Here is a 23063-nt window from a genome sequence, read left to right on the forward strand (position 1 = left end):
TAATGATTATATAATTGTGGGTTGAAAACCCTATATGCTCACCAGGCTACCAAGCCTGACCCACTCAGGTTTCTTTGTATTACAGGTAATGGCACAAGATTATAAGTCGGTTGACTTGACGAGAGATTTTGGATTATAGATCAGTAGTTGTAAATAACTGTTGTAAGGTCTATTTTATACTGTTTATGCTTTTGGTCTGTATCGGAACATGACATCCCGAGATTTTGTTATTTAATGAAAATACATTTCTTTAAAGAAATGCTTTGATAAATTCTTATCACATTTTGTTTTGGGATCAAATTCCGCAGCCATTTTCTTTAAACGATTACTCTGAATTTAAAACAAAGCATAAACAAATCGGTCTTTTCTGGCCGTGAAAAATGGGATGTCACAATTGGTAACTCCCCCTTCTTTGAATTCTCCATACTAAAACGTTTTAGTACCTTGTCCAAGTAAGTATTCTGACTAAGTCCTATTAGTCTCTTACTTCTGTTTCTCACTATCCTTATTCCCAAAATATAGGCAGCCTCTTCGAGGTCCTTCATAGAGAAGCACTTCCTGAGCCAGGACTTAACTTCCTGCAGTGTCGGCATGTCGTTTCCTATGAGTAGTATGCCGTCGACATACAATACGAGGAAGCTTACTATTCTCCCACTAGCTTTGACATATACACATGATTCATCTTCGCTTCGTAGAAAGCCAAACTCTTTAACTTTCTCATCGAAACAAAGATTCCATCTGCGAGATGCTTGCTTAAGTCCATAAATGGACTTCTCAAGCTTACTCACTCTATTGGGATGCTTCACATTGACAAAACCCTCTTGCTGAGCCATGTAAACATCCTCAGCCAACTTCCCATTAAGGAAAGCAGTTTTTACATCCATTTTCCATATTTCATAATCATGAAATGCGGCAATGGCTAGCATCACCCTAATAGACTTTATCTTTGCAACTGGTGAGAAGGTTTCATCATAGTCAACTCCGAGAGTTTGAGTGAAACCCATTCACAATCAATCGTGCCTAGAGATGCACAAACCCAGGATCCGATCTGATCCGGTCAAATCCGATCTGGTCCAATCCGATCCGAATCTGGTCAAAATTCGATCCGAATCTGGTCAACAATCTGAATCCGATTTGAAACCGGTTTGATCCGAATTTTGTTAGCTTTTACCAAATTTTCCGACGGTTTAAGAACCAGTTTTTGTAGAATCCGGTTTGTGATCCGGGGGTCAATCCGATTTCGAGTCCGAAAAGCCAAACCGATTTGAATCCGGTCACCGGTTTAATCCGATCCGGTTTGGTCAAAACCGGTTTTGACCGAAACCGGATTTCGGATCGGATCGGTTTCATTTCGAGGATCCGGATTTTGTGTGCATCTCTAATAGGTGTGTACATTCCCATCCATGTCGGTCTTCTTCTTGAAGATCCACTTGCACCCGACCGTCTTATGACCTGGTACGTTGTCAACCAAATTCCAAACTTGGTTGTCATACATGGGCTGAATCTCGCTGTCCATCGCCTCTTTCCACTTTCCAGAGTCCGGGTCTGCCATAGCTTCCTTATAGCTGTTAGGTTCGTCTAGATTCACTAGTGTGCTATCACTAATGAACGTATCCCCTTCGGTAGTAATATGAAAACCATAACATTGGGGTTGAAACCTAACTCTTTCGGAACGTCTAAGAGGTAATGACACGTCAATCGGTTCAACCGGAGTTTCTTCCTCGGGTTAAGCGCTAGTGTTAAAGGTTCCTTCATCGCTCGATTCTTGAAGCTCTTCAAGATCGATTTGCCTCCCACTGTCCCCTTGGCTTATGTGTTCTCGCTCTCGAAAAACCCCTCTCCTCGCAACGAAAACAACATTGTCACTCGGTCTATAGAAGAGATATCCAAAGGAATTCTGTGGGTAGCCGATGAAAATACATCGCTCACTACAAGGTTCGAGCTTGTCGTGAGTCTCTCATCTTATGAAAGCTTCGCAACCCCAAACCTTGATATGGGCTAACGAGGGAGCTCTCCCTGTCCACATCTCGTGAGGTGTTTTGGCAACCTTCTTCATAGGGACTAAGTTAAGGATATGGGTGGCAATCTCTAAGGCATACCCCCAGAATGAGATAGGTAGCGAAGCACGACTCATCATGGAACGAACCATGTCTAGCAAGGTTCGATTACGCCTCTCAGCCACACCATTTAACTATGGTGTCTTAGGTGGCGTCAATTGCAAAACAATTCTGCATTCCTTGAGGTAGTCGTGGAATTTAAGACTTAGGTACTCTCCACCTCGATCAGATCGAAGCATCTTGATTTTCCTGCCCAGCTGATTCTCCACTTCTTGCTTGAACTCTTTGAACTTTTCAAAGGTTTCTGACTTATGCCTGATTAAGTAGATATAACCATATATGTTATAATCATCGGTAAAAGTTACGTAAAAGCTGCAGGCATCCCTTGTGGTGGATCTAAATGGTCCACATACATCTGTATGTATGAAGTCCAATAAACCCTCACCCCTCGCACAAGTGCCAGTGAAGGGTGACTTGGTCATCTTTCCAAGTAAACAAGACTCGCACACGTCATCGTTCCTAAGGTCGAATGACTCCAACACTCCATCCTTTTGGAGTTGGGCTATGCGCTTCTTGTTGACATGTCCAAGACGACAATGCCACAAGCATGCTTTATCCATACTATTGGAAGAATCGACACACAACACATCATTTCCTAAGTTATTTACAACCATCACAGTTTCATATATTCCATTACAAGGCAATACTTCAAAATATAAAACATTATTAAGATAAGCATAAATACAACCCTTTTCATTATCAAATGAATATCTAAATCCTTGTCTATATAAACCATGAAATGAAATGATGTTTCTTGCCATATCTGGCGAATAACAACAATTGTTTAAATCTAAACCTAATCCATTACTAAGCACTAGGGAATAAACTCTAATCTTGGTGACAGGCGACGATCTTCTGTTTCCCATGATTAGATTTATTCTTCCATGCTCCACATCCCTATTTCTTCTTAGTCCCTGCAAATCAGAACATATGTGAAAACCACATCCTGTGTCAAGAACCCAAAAATTAGCATGCGATGAATCATTAGATTTAATTGTGTAAATACCTGCGAAAGATGGCTTGATCTTCCCATCCTTGATGGCCTGCAGATATTCTGGGCAGCTTCTCTTCCAATGCCCTATCTTGTGGCAGTGGTGGCACTCTGCCTCCTTAGGGTTAGAGTTGGGTTTAGCATAACCAACTTTGGTTCCACTAGAAGAGTTACCATCTTGGGACTTTCCCTTGTGGTGGCTTTTTGAGGGAGCCTTCCTCTTCTTACCCTTCCCTCGTCCTATTACCAAGAGAGGAGCAGCAGCGGGAGTTGGAGTTGATGCAACAGATTTTTCCTTGAGGTTGCTCTCAGTAGTCCTCAACAAGCCTTGAAGCTTGCTCAAAGAGACCTCCTCCTTATTCATGTGGTAGGTCATGCAGAACTGGCTATAGCAGGGAGGCAAGGAATGAAGGATGATATCGATTGCCAACTCTTCATCAAAGTTCACATTCAACTTTAGCAGGCAATCGACATATCTCTGCATCTTTTGCAGATGAGCAGTAAGGGACTCTCCATTACCCATTTTGGTAGTGATCACCGAAGTGATGATCTCGTACCTTTCTTGCCAAGCGCTCTGGTGGTACCGGTCCAGCAGATATTGGTGCATCTCGTAGGGGTACATGTCGTCATAGGACTTCTGGAGTTCTGCAGTCATAGTCGCCAGCATGATGCAATGGACTTTCGTGGCATCACGATCGTGGGCCTCAAAGGCCGCGATCTCTTCAGCAGAGGCAGTGTTGATGTCAATCTCCTTCAGCTTCTCATCGAGGACATACTCTTTGTCCTCGTAGCGAGTGACCATGCCAATGTTGCGGATCCAATCATAGAAATTGGACCCGTCAAAGATCACTCTCCCACACAAGTCATGAGTGAGAACGAGCCAAAGGAGTTTGAACCAGAAGCGTTGTTGTTGACGTTCGACATCTGAAAAGGAAAAAGAACAAAGTTTGATTAGAAATGAATTCCCCAATTAAACACCCAAATGAGAAATTAGGGCTAGGAACCAACAACATTATTCACAAATTAGAAAAGGGATGTCGTAATCTAATAAGCAAATAATTTGAAGGTAAGCGAATGACCATTCACTAATTCTCCACCATGAAAAACAAAAAAGAGATTAAGTTTTAAATGTATTGAAAACTCCTAGATCTTTTGAGATTCATTGAACCTTTCAATGACATGTTTAAATCTTGATATGCCCCTCTAGTTTGTGACTGGGATGCCGAGGATCACAAAGCAGGTGTGATTAACCATGTAAATATACATGGTGGCCTCATTGTTACAGTCACCAATTCGATGTGCTGGTTAACCACACACGCTCCATCGAACTATGACAAACAATGAGTCACCCTTTGCCACCTTTGCTTAGAACCCAATTAGTGTGCCGGTTAACCACACACGCTCCATTAACGTCTTAGCAAGGGTACAAAGTGTAATTTCATGGAATTGCATAAAATTCACTTTTTGCCTAAAGTAACTAAGATTGGGAACTTTGTAAAAACATTCAGTTACTTTTATAATTCATTATACTTGTTAATGAGGAAAGGGTTGCCCTATCCTACCCGTTCGGATAACGACCCTCCACCAATCAAGGAAGCGGTGGGTGAGAGTGGACACCTATTAAACGACCATTTTATAGGCCATAACCTTATACCCCCCTTATAGATCGGTTTCGTGAATGAGGCCTACTAACGGTAAGACTAGCATTTAAGTTATACATATATATATATATATATATATATATATATATATTATAATATTATAAAGTATAGGGTTGAATTTTAAACTTGTAAAATTCTAAGGTTTGAAATTTAAATAGTTCAAATTAACCTTTTAATCATAAAATTTAAATTTTAAAACTTGAGGACAAGTTTTTGAACTTTTCAAAACACAAAGGATCAAATAGCAAATAATTTATATTAAACAATTAATTTAATGATTATCTAAATTTGACCTAGTCAATTTTACTTGCAAGATAATTCAACAATTAATTCAAATAATCAAATATTATCAAATAAGGAATTTATTATTTAAAAAATTGGTAATTATCGTTTGATTTGGTAAGGATAATCATTAAAAATTAATAAAATTCGGATTTTATTAGTCAAAAACGATTTAGGTAATTATCCTTAAGCAAAACAGCAAGAAATCCCAAAAATCCCTCTGATAGACGCTCCGACTCGCCGAGTCCCTTGAAGGACTCGTCGAGTTCATCCTACTTGTCGAGCCCACTATGAGAGTCGCCGAGTCTGTCAGTCAGGGGGCAAAAAATTCGATTTTAAAGATTGAATGAAGATACAAAGCATCAATACAATAGAAACCAATCAAGTCTCTGATACCACTGATAGGTTTGAGCCAAAAGAACATCCTATGTGCTCATGCAAACCCTAATGCTTGGATCTAGGTTTCTCTAATTGTACATGCATTCATCCAAGACTTTCAAACCCTAGATCTAATGAGAGTATTTCGAAATTATAAGAAACAAATCAGATCTAGATCATTACCTCTTGTTATTTGCTTGAATCTTCTTGTCTTTGAAGCTTAGAGGCACAAGTGTCACTCCTCTAATGGATTATAAACACCAATAGCAAAAGAATGATCTTGGAGAGAGGTTGGAGGCTTCTTGAAATCAGCTCTATCACTCTCAGAGTTAGGGTAGCCGATTTCTGTAGCCTAGGGGTCCTATTTATACTGGAGCTGCTAGGGTTTCAGTCAAAAACCCTAATGGACTGCTTAGGCCTTAAGCTATCCAAGGAAGCTTCTGGAATAGGGCCTTAAGGACGAAATTAGAGATGGGCACCTCCTAATTTCGTCCATGCCTAGTCTAAGAGGCTCCTCAGCCCAATACTCAACTATTACACATTTCACAGTTTAAGTCCCTGATATTAAATTAATATCTTTTAGCCATAGAATTAATTTCTTAATTAATTATTGTCTAATATTAATTTAATTATATGATTTATCCATTAATATATTATTCATATAACATATTAAGAAATCATGATAACCTCTTTATTCACAAATCATCCTATCATGTTGCTTTGATGAAGGCAACCCAAAAGGACCATGCACAACCGGGTCAAGTACTTACCAAATATAGTTACGGACTTAGACACTAATCCAACATCCATATGACTGGGTCTCAATGTTTCTGATTGTATTAAAAGACGAACAAAAACACGAGCCTGTCATTGCTCATCTGAAGAGGATGCTTATCTGCTACATTCATGAGATTACAAATATGGATGTTGAGATAGCGTCAGTTCTGAAGAAAAGGCCGATTCTGATGCCCGAAGAGGAACCGAAGGACCTTCACAAGCTCAAACTGGGTAAAATCCGAAAGGAGAATTGGTGCGTGATGTATAACCGAAAGGATGGTGAAAAAGTTTAGAGGAGTATGTTCTTCTTGTGAGACAAACATTTATACTTCACTGCTGCTCTGAACACTATCCTCGGAATGACTGTAGCTTGCAAAGCAAACACCTCTACCGATCAGAAATGCTTCTCGGATATGATCAAGTGGTACCACGTTGTCAGAAACACTCTTCTGAATTTGATGTCGAAGTTATTCAAGGTGCAGAGAACACAACAGTGAAGACACTCCTTCTGAATTTAATACAAAGGGGGAGATTGTTGGGTTTAATAATGTTGTGTCAAATATGTGCTTGTATAGTCTTATTTATTCCGGTTTGGGCCTGTCTATCGGTTTTACTTTCTAGTCTTAGCCTATATATATATATATATATATATATATATATATATATATATATATATATATATATATATATAGTGCATGCACGTATCTTTAGGGTTAACATTTTGGAACCCTAATTTTCGTTTGTACGCTCTAACAGAGAAGTTCTTAAGAACTCTTCTAGAGTCGATTAATCAAAGCATTAGGCACACTTTTGATCTTCATTGTTCTTCTCTTTAATTCACATCATTATTATAGAATCTTTCGATCTTATTTATTGTTCTCACAAATAGCCTAAATTCTTCATGTTTGACTTAAAGTCAAACTTATCAAAAATCTCGACCGCCAACGGTCAACAAAAGTCAATAGTCAATAGGTCAACTGTCCCTCACGACGTGACAAACTATTGGTAAAGTCATGAGCCACTAAAAGACGAATTAGTCATGGTCCTTTGATTCTTACGACGTGACATGCATAGTCTCACGCCGTGAGAACTGTCTAAATGACATCTTGATGAATTAAACCCCTTAATCCATTAAGCCACTAATTTACCTACTCCAGAAGACTTCCTTACACCCTAAAAGCCATAAAAATCAATGCATTAAGGTCTTGCATGTACAATGCAAGATTTGAGCTCCAGTTAGGTTATTTTATGAAGAAAAGGAGGTCAAAACCTTAACACGAGCTCAAACATCAAGCAAACTTTAGATCTACTTCATATAATCACCAAGGGACTCTAAGGACCCATAAAGCTACCAACTTTATGGCGTCCCAACACTATAACACATCTAATCATGAACCATAATGTATAAAACTCTAGATCTAGCAACAAGGAACCATAAAGCATGAAGCTTGAATACTCATAAGGGTCCAGAGAGGTTGCTAGAAGATGCCAATGAAGCTTGTAAGCTGGATTTATTCACCAAGGGTATTGATCTATACACAACAATTTTTTTGCCATACACAACAATTTGTGCTTGATAGAGTTGTACAGTACAAACATATAAAACATAAATTGTTGTGTATGACTAAAAACTATTGTGTACGAATCAGCACCAATTCCCCAAAGATGATCCCTTCTTCTTCAAGTCACCAAAACACCACCAAGTGCTCAAGAACTCAATGATGGGGTTTCGGTTTCGTTTGAAATGAAGGGAGGCTAAAGAAGATACCTTAGGTTATGAGATAAGTTCGTTAAATGTGGAGAAAACCCTAAAATTTGTGTGCTTGGGCTGCAACCAGCCTTAAGACGTGAGCATCATAATGGCACGTCATGACTCTCATTTCCACGTGTCACATCGTGACCTCCTCATGGTCACGTTGTGACACCTGTTTTCCCCAAAAGTCATGTCTTTGACTCCTTGATGCCCTAACCGATCTGTTCTTCTGGAAAGTGGGTGTTACATTTGAACTATGTGAGTGTTTTTATGTTTATTTAATTATAAAATTATGCTACATATGGTTTTGGTTTGTTTTAAAAAACAGGTTTTTTAATTTCAGAATCTGTAAAAAATATTTTTAAAAAAATGGCTATACAAACAACATGTCGTCGTTATAGGTCTTAACTGTAAAAACGATTTTCACCTATATCGACGACATTTTGTCGCTATAGCTCAAACTGTAAAAACAGTTACAAACTTGTGTCAACGACTTGTCGTCGCTATACGTCGACATGTCCTAATGACACATCGTCGGTATAGAGGGGATCTATGACGGCGCCTTGTCTTCGTTACAAATATATGATATATATTTTTTTAAATCAATCCCAATGGATCATGTGCAGACGATATGTCGTCGGTATGGTGGGTACCTATCCACATGACTTTTTTCAATTCCAATGTTGAGGCTATATCGACAATTTGTCGTCGGTATAGGTTATTCCAACTTGTCGTCGACATAAGATTAAAAAAGTCGTCACCATTGGGATTGATTATTGTAGCGTTGTGATCTTTCTAGTAGTGTATAATGAAAGGCATACAAAGTTGTTGCATTGTCTTTTTGATTGATGATATAGATTATACAGATACAACGCATACAAATTATGCGGACATGGCAATAGAGATGTCAACGAAACTGTTGGATTGTGTTTTTGATTAATATTTAAACGCGTGAATTACATATGAACAAGACAAAATGATGCACTTAGAAAATGATCAATTAATATCTTTATGGTAAAATATCTTCAAATAGATAAATAATAAATGTAAACATATATATTCTTTACCAAAATAACTAGTTTTCTAATTAGTACAAAATCAAAAATATTTCAAAAAAGTTCACTCTCTCTTTTAGGTTTAGTTAACATTACGGGTCAATAACGTGGACCATTATGTGGCTGTAGCATAAAGCATTAAACTTTACTATCCTTTTATCATTAAAAAGCATTTTTTCCGCACATCATCCCACCGGCCCACCCTACCCCCTCTGAACTCACAAATAGTATAAAAATATGCCGATCGCCCCTCCTTTATTCATTGTACCATTCTCATTGTCTGAACTTCTTTCCTTTAACAAACGAACAAACTCTCTCACACAAACGCACACACACGCAAACCAGTTACAAGGTTCATGGTGATGTTTCAAGCAATGGCACTGAGGGATGACCAAAGTGAGAGCTTAAAGGAACAAGAACACAACAAAGGAGTGAAGCACTTGTGTGAAATGGGCATCATAAAAGTTCCCAAAAAGTATATCCTCCCTACACTTGAACGTCCCGACAACTCTATAACTACCGAACTCCATGACGTCACAAATCTGAAGCTGCCCGTCATTGATTTCGCGGAGTTGCATGGCCCAAACCATGAGCAAGTCATTACATCATTGGCTCATGCATGCCAGCATTACGGGTTCTTCCAGGTTAGTCCATCCATCCATGAACATGACTCCATTTCACTCAACCAACAACTAAGACCACGCTGTAGTGTATACTGCACCCTAGAACGTAACATATGTTCTACGGCCCTACGTTGTGCTTTTGTTCTAATGTCTCTTAGTTATGGAATGTTTTATGTATACATACTGTAGGTTATAAACCATGGGATTTCAAGTGATGTTTTAAGCGAGATGATAGATGTGGCTAGAAGATTCTTTGAGCTCCCCTTGAAGGAGAGAGAGAAGTATATGTCTACAGACGTTCATTCTCTTGTTCGATATGGAACCAGTTTCAACCAGATGAAAGATGGCGTTTTATGTTGGAGAGACTTTTTGAAATTGGTTTGCACTACTGAGGCTCATTCTCAGTGGCCTTCTTCTCCTTCGGATTTTAGGTAAATTCAAACCTACCTATCCTACCTTCCATTCTTTTGAAGACACTTTATAAACAGTTCTTGAGTGTATGTGCATCCACCCACACATACACACACCGAAACTCACACAAACCCTAATAATGGCTTGCTTAGTTTGAATATTCTTTAAATTGTTTTTTTATTGAGTTTTAAACCTTGAATTTTCATAAGGGTCTGTAAGTACACACACGAATAGGAGGACAAGGAAAATAGAAAACAAGGGGTTCTGACATATCAATGCTCATTAACATCCATGATTGTTACAATAATTGCAGTAATCATTAAAATGAAGACAACCAAAATTTGGTATATTGTAAATAATTAATTAAGTCTGCTAAGATAAATATGGACCTAAAGCATATAACTCATTCTACTTAGGTTTCTTGATTACTAACGTTAAATTAATGATCCCCATTTACAATATGAGCTTTTTTCATATCAAAAACGTCTAAAAATTGAAATTTTTTTAAAGAAGCATTTTCAAACTAAATTTTTTTCCACGAGTTGTTAATTAAGAAGTTATTGTCATAAACTATTTAAATGATTTTATGGTCCAAACCAGTTGTAAACACACAGTTTATTGTACATCCAACAGAAGAAGCAACTAAGAAAGCTCTACGATATATAATATAGATAAAATAAGAAAATGATCTCTTATTATTTGTGGATTCTACGAAATAAGAAAATGATCTCTTATTATTTGTGGATTCTACGAAATAAGAAAATCGAAAACATTTTACTATAGATATTGATAAGCTAGTTTAGTTGATGTGACAAACAGTCTAACAAGACGACTCGTGAGACGCGTCAAAAACTTAGCGTCTCGACGCTTATTTTTGTCATACTTGGCTTTAAAAAAATCAACTCCAAATATCTAAAAACGCATTTCAAACCATAAATAATGGTTGATTCTTGTTGTTATTAGCTGTGTTTTTGTGACATCAAATCTAATCCTTTATCCTTATTGACAAACTGAAGGCCTATACTTTTTTGTGGCAAAAAGACACACATCTATGAGCTGTATGCACAACAGCCACATCAGAATTGTGTCTTTAGTACGAGGACAATACATCATGGCTTAAAAAGAAAATACAAAGGCTTTGACATTAAACATAATATATAAAGTAAAAATTATAATAATAAATTCTTATTACTTAGAAAACGACTGCTTCCTGAATTGAAAACATACAAAGGCTTTGACATTAAACATATACAATATAATAATACTTTTCTTTAATTATACTTTAATACCTAATTAAGTTACGTAACAATAATAATAATAATAATAACTAGTAATCAGTATCATGTCTATCTTTTAATGATTTTAAATATTCAAATTACTAAATTAAATTTCATTGTGATTTAATTAAGCTATGGCTCGACCACACTCAATCAGTTTCTTCTTCATCATGATTTCTTCTCTTTTCCTCCCTCTTTCTATACACTAGAAGAATACTCGGATTTAGTGGTGACCCCTTTAGCGGGGATAGTGGCGTAGCAAAGATTTTGTTTTAGGATAAACCAAATAATATACAAAATATAAATCAGTGGCAAAATTCTTCAAACGATAACAAAATGTAATTAAATATGAATTCTTATCTAAATTGTTTATTTTAAGTTTCACAAGATGTTGTCTTCCATCATTAAAATAATTTAAAATGAAACGATATCGAACAATTTCTACTAATTTCATGTTTTGAATGGAATAGGCCGTATAACAACCCTAATTCCTTTTATTTAACAAAAATATTATATATATATATATATATATATATATATTATAAAAAAAAGGGTTTCCATAAAAATTTTTTTGTGTAGGTGGGCCCTCTTGCCCTATGTTGGGTGCGCCCCTGAGCGCGGACACAGACAGACGCCGCCATTAAAGGTCGCAATTCTTGTAGTGATACACCACGATGATGGTTTCATGTTGCAGGTGCCATGTACCCAATGACCTAACTTTTCTAGGAAAGACACTGATTACAAAAAAACAATATCTGAAACTTAGTAATTTATTTTCCTCACGTTTTTTTTTTTCATTTTGTTGTAAACAAATCCAACTCAATTATGCATCATGCATGTAAAACGTTGCATTTATTCTAAAGTAAATGGTTAAGAATTTTACTTACTTGGATAGGGAAATGGGAGTAGGGTATGCAAGAGAGACACAAATGTTGTTCCAATCGCTGATGGAAGCCATCCTAGAAAGCCTTGGATTAGAAGAAAAAAACACACACAACAAAACACCAAAAACTAATCAAGAATCGGGCAATGACAACAGGGAAGAGAATTACGATATTATAAAAAAAGACATTGGAGATGGAAGCCAGCTAATGGTGGTGAATTGCTATCCACCATGCCCGGAGCCTGAGCTGACGTTTGGAATGCCACCACACTCCGATTATGGATTCCTCACCCTTCTCCTCCAAGACGAGGTTGAAGGCCTTCAGATACTTCATAAAGATCATTGGGTAACCATTAAACCTCATCCTCAATCTTTTGTTGTGAACATCGGTGATCACCTTGAGGTTTGTGCATATTTCATTCTGATTATGCAGTTTTACCAATTCTTTAGAAAGAAGGGGTATGGACTTTTTAGATAGTCGTATTTGAAAGTCATGGATCTAAATTATGTTGGTTATGTGATTTGCAGATACTTAGCAATGGAAGGTACAAGAGTGTGATGCATAGGGTCCTAGCGAATTCCAAGAAATCAAGAATATCAGTGGCATCTTTGCATAGTTTAGCATTCACGGCAGTTATCAGACCATGGCCAATGCTAATCAATGATGAAAATCCAAAGCGATACAAGGATACTGATTTTGCAGATTTTGTTCAATATATTACGACTTGTGATTCTAAACATAAAAATTTTCTAGAGTCTAGGAAATTAACACATATTTATACCTAATGAAAGTCTCAACAAAAATTAATTATTGAAATATTCATGTACAAGAAAATGATGATAGTGAGATGCAAATGTTGTTTAACAGAAACGAGTTATGAACTTATGATTTCTACGAGCTACTGGAGGGGAAGCCATGTGTATTGCGTGTTTGTAAAACCTTAGGATGCTAGATGAGAGTCTGGCAAGTTTTGTGGAGGAGGTAGGGTAAAAGTTCTTAGGAACACATGTATATTGTTAAAAAAAACTACTGAAGGTTCGTACATGGACGGATGGAATCATTCACATACTGTGTCAAGTCTTTTGAAGAATATCTGTTAAAAGTTGTGTTTTTTTATCTTATTTTGCTTGTAGAAAAGAAGGATCATGCATGGTTTACGTGTTAAAACTGCAGATAAATCATTTCCATATATATATATATATGTAAGGATCCCTAGGTTTAATCTATGTCATGTTTTTTATGCTATTCAAATGCCTTGCCCACAGTACCGATATTCTGATTGGGTGTCACCTAACATTGTTAGAAGTACGAACACATAAATAATAAATTTGAGAATAGCACTCTTTTCTTCTAATTAAACATAAATAATAAATTTAAGGGAAGTTAATACAGTCCAACAACTATCTGACCATGAAGCAATCACTAGGCCCAAACGACTCACCAGAGGGCTCCAAGATTCCTAGAGTAAAGCATGTGTCTTTAACAAGTCAAGCCATTTAGCATTGGATACTTCCCACTACAAGAAAATTTTGATTTAACTACGGAAAAAGTTAGCAAAATGATGTAATTCCGTAGCTAAACCTAAATAACTACGGAAGTTGCTACGGAATTTGCCAATGAGATTCCATAGTAAGATTTCTTGTAGCAAAATGTTTAACTACGAAATTATAGTTCCGTAGCAATTTTGCTATGGCCGTTGCTACGACGTCTATCCGTAGCATTTCAACTACAACACACTTCCATCACAATTCCGTAACAATGAATTCTGTAGCAAATTCCGTATCTATTTTGTTCCGTTGCAAATTCTGTAGCCATTTGGTCCATAGCAAATTTCGTAGCTAATTGTTCCGTAGCAAATTCCGTAGCCATTTGGTTCGTAGCAAATTCCGTAGCCATTTGGACCATAGCAAATTCCGTAGCTAATTGTTCCGTAGCAAATTCCGTAACCATTTGGTCCATAGCAAATTCCGTAACTAATTGTTTCGTAGCAAATTCCGTAGCCATTCGTTCCGTAACAAATTCCGTAGCCATTCATTCCGTAGCAAATTTCGTAACAACTTTTTTGTAGTCAATTCCATAACAATCGTTCCATACCATTTTTTTCTATAAAATTCGGATATTTAATTTGACTTATTATATCAATTTACAAAAATACAATTAATATAAAACCAAAAATAACAAAGTATTTCTATAGAAACTAAAAGAAATATCCAATACATCAAAAGATACATATTTCAAAATCAAAAGTCGCTACAAATTTAACGTAAAACATTATTCGATACATAATATTCTATCATTGATTAATAAAAGTTTTGACATGTTCACTCAATGTGTTAATGACATTCATTGCTTGTGCAAGTTGTTGTTCAAACTTTGCTTGAACATCCACATTTTTCTGCTGAAACTCCACATTCTTTTTCTGAGCATCCTCATATTTTTGCTGAACATCGTCATATTTTTGTTGAATATCCTCATATTGTTCGCGTTGTGTCTCAACAAACTTCTTCAAATTCTCAATCTCGACTTTTGTCTCGGCATTATTATCCTCGTAGTGTTCGCGATGCATTTCAGAAGATCCTTTACTAGAACGAATGTGCTTTCCATATGAGCCAAATCCATATAATCTATTTTTTCGATCATGTCCCCCAACAACATCATAAAATAGTTTGTCCTCATCAATTTCCTCTCTTATTGCTTCCAACCGATCACATTGTTCCATAAAATCATCCTATAATTTTATAATTGTGTTGAGATAAAACTTATACAAACAAAAATCAAAATAAAATTTACATGAAATTATTAAAAATAAAACTTACATGAATTTTTTTAGCCTTGTCAGCTAAAAAAGTCACTCCATCGTGATTCTTAGTGTGTGTATACAAGAATAGTTCATGGTGTGCCGGATCATGTCCCCAAAGCTTCTTCTACATATATACAAAAAAAATCAATATTAAAGTAGATTGCTATTTTTACATTCAGGCTTACATATTTAAAAATGAAAAAATAGCAACTTACTTTTAGGCTAAACCCATTTAAAAATCAAAATGGAACTAGATTGCTATGATACAAAAGTAAATGAAAGTAGATTGCTATTTTTTGCATTTAGGCTCCACTCTTTAAAAATAAAAAAATAAAGTAACATACTTTTTAGGATTAGTCCTCTTAAAAATCAAAATGGAACTAGAAAAACTATAACATACAACTAAATGAAAGTTCATTGCTATTTTATGTATTTATGCTTAGTCCTTTTAAAAATAAAAATGGAACTAGAATGCTATAATATAAAACTAAAATAAAGTAGATTGCTATTTTATGCATTTAGGCTTAGTCCTTATAAAAATCAAAATAGAACTAAATAATGGTATTTTTAAATGAAAGTAGATTGCTATAATATAAAATTAAATGAGTACTTACTAAATCAGAAGCAATCTTGGAATGAGAAGCCGATCCACCGGTATGCGTAGAAAGGGCTTGTCCATCAGCTAAACCTCTACAACTATTTTTTTGTTTTGTTCTAATTTCTTCTTGAACTCTTCACTATTCCATCTTGCAGTCCAGGATGTCCACACTTCTGATGTTATATTAACAGGTTTTTTTTAGAGTCGACTTTTTCCATTTTGAGCTTATAATGTAGATATATTGTCTATATCTTTCCTTTGCCTTATTGTCCCAACAAGCCTGGACTAACGGAGTTTTTGCATCATCCCAATAGCACTTTTTCTACAATACAAAATATATAGATGAGTTTTTAAGTTAATGAGTACCTAATAATTGTATAAACGAGATACATACATGAAACCCGTCCCAATAAAGGAGTTTTGTCTCGTCACTTAAAGTTGCCCAGCTATACCCATTTAAATCAGCTCTTTCACCAAAGGATTCATAGATAATGGAAGAACATGGGCCCGAAGGAAATAACCTACAAAAGAAAAAATTAACAACATTGTAAAAATCATGAAGCTCAATGTTGATAAAAATGTAAGAATTTTAACTTACTCCTTATCTCGCACTCCAATATATAGACGCCCATCCAGTCCTGTAGATCCAAGTAAATACTCTTGATGTTGAACGCCAACATTTCCTCAACCTATTCACTACAATTTGTTGTGGATGTAGGTACAGATGATGTAGTAGATGCAGGTGTAGATGATTGGATAGATGTAGGTACAGATGATTGGGTAGATGATGTAGGTAAGAATGACTGGTTGGATGATGTAGGTATGGATGATGCATGTGTTGATGATGTGGCACCCATAGTACCAACATGTGAAACAAATGTTGGGGCAGATACAGTACCAACAGATGATAATGTGGTACGAGATGATGATGACGACAATGCTGGTGTAGATAATGCTGGTGTAGATAATGGGACAGATATATTACCAACAGATTTTGCATCATTGGTACGTTTGTTTATGAAACGTACACTTGTATGTTGCTTTCGTTTCAATGTGTCTCTTAATAAGAATTGTGACAACTTTCCTGAAATTTTAAAAACTTAGGAAGTTATAAATATGTTAGATCACAAATATTGTAGAAATATCTTACTAAAAATTTAAGCATACTACTTTTAAAAAAAATTCAAAATAAAAAAAAATATTGCATACATAAAGACTATTTGAGTATGATAAATGACCGTTTTACCCTTCACCAACTTAGCACATTATAACATAGTTCAAAGGAATGTTAGGAAGGGAAAAAGGGGTGTCTAGATAGTATACACAAAATGAGGCCATTACTCAAATCATTTTAAACAAGAGTGTTAATACACAAAAAGATATAGGACCAAAAATTCAAAATTATCTATAAAATATTTTGATTTTTATCTAAAATAAAGTTAGAAAAACAATAAAAACTGGAACCCTAATGGAATGATTTCTATGGTTGCACAAAAACTGCAATTAAAATTACTACCAATCAATAGGTTTTGTTGGTATAAAAGTGTATGCATGTTTGTTTGTTGGTAAAGAAATTCCTTTCCTGTAGTACTCCCAATCAATAGGTTCTGGCTCCTTCTGTTGGATAAGGTGTCTAAGTCCATAACTTATTTGGTATATACTTGACCCGACCCGGCATGGTCCATTTGGGTTACACTTCACCCGAACTACTTATGAATAATTTTATGAGAGTTGTATACTTACGATTTATTAATATATTATAAGTTATAGTATATTAATATAAAGTCATGTTACTTAATTAGTTTTAATCTTGAATTAATTATGAATTAATTTAGTGATTAAAAGGAAGACTAATTAAATCATGGGCTATTATATTTATATAGTGTGGGCTAGTGCTCATTTGTTAATGGGCTAAGCTTATATGGAAGTCCATGGATGATCCATGGAGCTTTTACCCATGGATCCTTGGAAGAGGAAAAGACATGGGTTATTAGGGTTTCACCCTAACCATGTACACTATATAAACAAGCTTATGTTGCATGAAAAAGACACTAAGTGTGTGTGTAAGTGTGGTGGCCAAAACCAAGAGTTAGAATACTCTCTCATATATTTTCCAAGTTTGGGTGATTTGTGATTTCCATTTGAGGCGTTCACATTATTGGTGCTTGGCTCTCAAACTCCAAGGAATCAACAATCAACAAAAGGTGTGTAATTCATCTAGTTCCTTTATGGTTAAATGTACCCCATGACATGCTAGATAGGTTATAAACCTTGGAAAATAATATTTTGCATGTATCTTAGACAAACATAGATCCAAGGTTTAATAGGGTTGCATGTACACTTAGGAAGTGTTAGAATGCTCAAAACCCTTCAGTGGTATCAGAGCCTAGGCTTGTTTGTTTGATACGTGATGCAAAATAGTGATAAAAGGTCGATTTTTGCTTTCTGACTGATGAACTCGCCGAGTCCATGGGGGGACTCGCCGAGTTCATGTGTAAACTCATCCTACTCGGCGAGTAGGTTCGTGCACTCGGCGAGTAGGAGCCTCAGAATGCAGATTTTCGACTTTTGCTGCTGGAAATGGACTAGAAACATTACCCTAAACTGTTTTGGTGTTTTAAAACTTGTTTTAGTTGGTGTAATGGTTGTTCTAATCCATTTACAATAGCTTATATCAAAATTTCATGCTTTGTATGTGTTCATATAATTCTTGAAACTTTGATGATCATGTTCATGTTCTTATGAATTTAGAAGATGATAGGAATTATTTGCTAAATTGTTTAGGATTAATTCTTGATCATTTATGTGTTTTAATGGAGTCCATAATTTGTCCTCAAGTTATGGATATCCAAAGGTCACTTCTTTTAAACACACACTTAAAACACATAAGTTACATGGAAATGAAGAGTCTTCATTTTTATGAACCTTTAATTCATAAGTTATGAAATGAAAAGTTTTGAATAGTTTCAAAACTTGTCCTCAAGTTTTGGAATTTGTAAAGTTACACACACTTTAATATACTTTAATTCCAAACCCTTAGAGTTTTAAAAGTTAAAATTCAACCCTTATACTATTTATAACATTAATGGTTAATTATTATATATATGTATAAGATTAAAGTCGTCTTACCGTTAGTAGGCCTCATTCACGAAGCCAGTCTATAAGGTGGGTATAAGGTTGTTGCCTATAAAATGGCAACTTAATGGGTGTCCACTCTCACCCACCGCTTGCTTGACTGGTGGAGGGTCGTTAGCCGAACGGGTAGGACAAGGACTTATAAATTCTCATTAAAAGTATGATGAATATTATAAAGTAACTAAACCTTTTATAAATTCCCAATCTTAGTTACTTTAGAAAAATGTGAATATGGTGCTAACCCATGAAATTCACACTTTGTACCTTACCAAGTCGTTGGTGGAGCGTGTGTGGTTAACCGGCACACTAACTTGGACTAGTAAGGATCACGAAGGGTGACTTAATGTTTATCATAGATCGGTGGAGCGTGTGTAGTTAACCGACACATTGATTAGGTGATAATATTAAGGGTACCAAGTGAATTTGCATGGTTATTCACACCTTGTTTTGTGATCCTCGGCATCCCAGTCACAAAACTTGAAGGGCACAATCGAGATTGAAACATGCCATTGAAAAGTTCAATGAATCTCAAAGGAATCTAGGAATTTCAAAACCAATTAAACCTAATAATTCATTTCGTTTTCATGGTAGAAATTGGTGAATCGTCATTCACCTACCTTCAAATATATTATAGCTTAGATTACGGCATCCCTCTTCTAAGTTATAATATATTGTGTTGGATCCTAGCCTTAATATTACATTTGGGTGTATTATTAAGGATTCGATATATCTAATCTAAACTTGTTTTCTTCTTTTCAGATGTCTTCCAACAACAATGCTTCGGGCTCTAACCCTACTAGCTCCTTTTCCCTCATGAACCTTTGTGGGAGGGTCATCTTTGATGGTTCCAACTTTATGGATTGGATCCGGAACATCAGGATGGTTACTCGTTACGAGGACAAGGAATATGTCCTCGATAAGGAGCTAAAGGAGCTTGATGAGTCCACTGCTACTCCTGAGGAGGTCGCTGAGTATCAGGCACATGAAAGAGATGCCACCAAGGTGGCATGCATCATGATGGCCACTATGACAGCTGAACTCCAAAAGTCCTATGAGGACTATTACCCTTTTGAGATGCATCAGGATCTGATGGAAAGGTACCATCAGAGTGCTCGTCAAGAGCGGTATGAAATAATCTCCTCCATGATCACTACCCGTATGAAGGATAGCGAACCAATCACGAGCCACATGCAGAAAATGCAAAGGTATGTGGACCGTCTAATGAACTTCTGAAGACTGCCGAAAGTGGTCTTAAGAGTAAGTCGGTTGCTACTCCTACTCCTACTACTACCCCTGTTTTGGCTATCGGGCAAGGCAAAGGGAAAAAGAGGAAGCACCCTTCGAAGGGTACCAAGGGAAAGTCCCTTGAAGGCTCCTCATCTGGAACCAAAGGTGGTTCTATCACTCCTTCTGCCATCCCTAAGGACGCTGAATGCTTCTACTGTCAAAATAAGGGGCACTGGAAGCGAAACTGCCCAAAGTACTTGCAGGATGTCAAGGATGGGAAAGTGAAACCATCCCATGCAGGTATTTACACTATATTGTCTAATAACTCACCATATTCTAATTCTTGGGTTCTTCATACAGGTTGTGGTATTCACATCTGTTGTGACTTGCAGGGCCTAAGAAGAAGTGAGGATGTGGAGCACGGAAAGATAAACTTAATCATGGGGAACAAGAAGGTTGCACCTGTTACCAAGATTGGAGTTTATACTTTGTTGCTAGATAGTGGGTTAAAGTTAGATTTGAATAAATGTGTGTACTCGTCTGAAATGGCGAGGAATATTATTTCCTTTCATGCTTTGTACAAACAAGGTTTTACCTTTTCTTTTGATAATGAAGTTGGTAGTATTAATGCTTTCTTTAATAATATTCTTTATTTTAAAGCATTACCTTGTAATGGTGTGTATGAAGCTGTATCGGTTGTAGATAATTTAGGGAATAATGTATTGTGTATTGATTCTTCTACTAGCATGGATAAAGCATCTTTGTGGCATTGTCGTCTTGGACATGTAAGCAAGAAACGCATAGGCCAGCTCCAAAAGGATGGAGTCTTGGAGTCGTTCGACCTCAAGTCGGATGATAGTTGTGAGTCTTGTCTACTTGGGAAAATGACAAAATCACCCTTCACTGGTACTTGTGCAAGGGGTGAGGGTTTGTTGGACCTTATACATACTGATGTATGTGGACCATTCAAAACCGCCACAAGGGATGCTAATCGCTATTTTGTGACTTTTATTGATGATTTTAGTAGATATGGTTATGTCTACTTAATCAAACATAAGTCAGAAACTTTTGAAAGGTTTAAAGAGTTTAAACAGGAAGTAGAAAATCAATTGGGCAGGAACATTAAGATGCTTCGATCCGATCGAGGTGGTGAGTATCTTAGTACTGAGTTCCTCGACTATCTTAAGGAGTGTGGGATTGTCTCACAATTGACACCTCCCAGGACACCACAGCTGAATGGTGTAGCTGAGAGGCGCAATCGAACTTTGTTGGACATGGTTCGCTCTATGATGAGTCGAGCTTCGCTACCAATCTCTTTTTGGGGGTATGCCTTAGAGACTGCCGCCCACATCCTTAATCTAGTCCCTACAAAGAAGGTTGCCAAAACACCTCATGAAATGTGGACTGGGAAAGTTCCCAATCTAGACCATATCAAGATTTGGGGTTGCGAGGCTTTCGTGAGGCGCGAAACTCATGACAAGCTCGAACCTCGAAGTGAAAGGTGTATTTTCATCGGCTACCTACAAAAATCCTTTGGTTACCTCTTCTACAGACCCGGTGAGAATGTGGTCTTTGTGGCTAGGAGAGGAGTCTTTCGAGAGAGAGAATTTATAAGCCAAGGAGACAGTGGGAGGCAAATTGACCTTGAAGAAATTCAAGACTCAATTGGTGAAGGAACCTCAAACACTAGCAATCAACTTGAGGAGGAAATTCCTGTTGATCCAGCTGACGAGTCTGTACTTCCGAGGCGTTCCACAAGGGTTAGGAACACACCTGAGTTTTATTATGGATTTCATATTACTACGGAAGGTGATACATTTATCAGTGACAGTACACTGGTAAATCTAGATGAACCTAACAGTGTTAAGGAAGCCATGGCTGGCCCAGAGTCTACTAAATGGAAGGAGGCTATGGACAGCGAGATACAGTCCATGTATGACAATCAAGTTTGGAACTTGGTTGACCATGTACCAGGCCGTAAGACAGTCGGGTGCAAATGGATCTTCAAGAAGAAGACCGACATGGATGGGAAGGTGCACACGTATAAGGCTCGACTGGTTGCGAAGGGGTTTACTCAGACTCAGGGTATTGATTATGATGAAACCTTTTCACCAGTGGCAAAGATTAAGTCTATTAGGGTTATGCTAGCCATTGCTGCATTTCATGATTATGAAATATGGCAAATGGATGTCAAAACCGCTTTCCTTAACGGAAAGTTGGCTGAGGATGTTTACATGAATCAGCCAGAAGGTTTTGTCAGTGCAGAGTACCCCAATAGAGTGTGCAAGCTTGAGAAATCCATTTATGGATTGAAACAAGCATCTCGAAGTTGGAATCTTTGTTTCGATGAGAAGGTCAAAGAGTTTGGTTTCTCAAAAAGTGAAGATGAGTCCTGCGTGTATGTCAGAGCTAGTGGGAGTATAGTTAGTTTTTTGGTACTGTATGTGGATGACATACTACTCATAGGAAATGACATCCCAACCTTGCAGGAGGTTAAGTCCTGGCTTGGGAAGTGCTTTACTATGAAGGACCTTGGAGAAGCTACCTATATCCTAGGGATAAGGATATTAAGAGAAAGGAGTAAAAGACTAATTGGACTTAGTCAGAGTATCTACTTGGATAAGGTGTTGAAAAGGTTCAACATGCAGAGTTCCAAGAAAGGAGAATTACCGATCCAAAGCAATGCCAAACTGAGCAAGGCTCAGTGCCCGAGTATAGAAGATGAGATAGCTGAGATGAGTCGATTACCTTATGCTTCCGCTGTTGGTTCGATCATGTATGCTATGACTTGTACCCGTCCTGATGTGGCCTTTACTTTGAGCATGGTCAGCAGATATCAGGGGAACCCAGGCAGGGCTCATTGGACTGCGGTAAAGAATATTCTCAAGTACCTGCGGAGGACTAAGGATTGGATCCTTACCCTTGGTGGGAGTGATGACTTGAGAGTAGTAGGGTATAGTGATGCTAGCTTTCGGACTGATAGGGATAACTTCCGCTCTCAGTCGGGCTGGGTCTTTACCTTAAATGGAGGGGCAATCACTTGGAAGAGTTCCAAACAGGAGACTGTAGCTGATTCGACTTGTGAATCAGAGTA

At 37.0% G+C, this 23063-nt stretch overlaps 1 protein-coding gene across 2 annotated transcripts; it reads left to right on the forward strand.

The window, feature by feature from the left end:
* Window positions 1–9245: 9245 nt before the first annotated feature.
* On the forward strand, window positions 9246–13330 carry LOC145159124 (putative 2-oxoglutarate-dependent dioxygenase SLC1). 2 transcript variants are annotated; one of them, XM_079078032.1, is made up of 4 exons: window positions 9246–9658; window positions 9827–10068; window positions 12221–12554; window positions 12737–13330. In XM_079078032.1, exons 1-4 carry the CDS (start codon window positions 9371–9373, stop codon window positions 12992–12994), a joined length of 1122 nt encoding a protein of 373 aa, XP_078934158.1. In that variant the 5' UTR covers window positions 9246–9370; the 3' UTR covers window positions 12995–13330. The 2 variants fall into 2 exon arrangements, with proteins under 2 accessions (XP_078934158.1, XP_078934157.1); XM_079078031.1 differs by having other exon boundaries at window positions 9257–9658; window positions 12221–12611.
* Window positions 13331–23063: the final 9733 nt, after the last annotated feature.

Source organism: Lactuca virosa, chromosome 2, assembly GCF_052849685.1.
Source record: "Lactuca virosa cultivar CGN04683 chromosome 2, Lactuca_virosa_CGN04683_v6, whole genome shotgun sequence".
Classification (NCBI taxonomy): Eukaryota; Viridiplantae; Streptophyta; class Magnoliopsida; order Asterales; family Asteraceae; genus Lactuca; species Lactuca virosa.

Coding starts and splice junctions, on each gene's coding strand:
- LOC145159124 (XM_079078031.1), top strand. CDS start 9,371: ATGGTGATGTTTCAAGCAATGGCACTGAGGGATGACCAAAGTGAGAGC. Junction 9,659..9,826: donor AGCATTACGGGTTCTTCCAG/GTTAGTCCATCC, acceptor TACATACTGTAG/GTTATAAACCATGGGATTTC. Junction 10,069..12,220: donor TCTTCTCCTTCGGATTTTAG/GTAAATTCAAAC, acceptor TTACTTGGATAG/GGAAATGGGAGTAGGGTATG.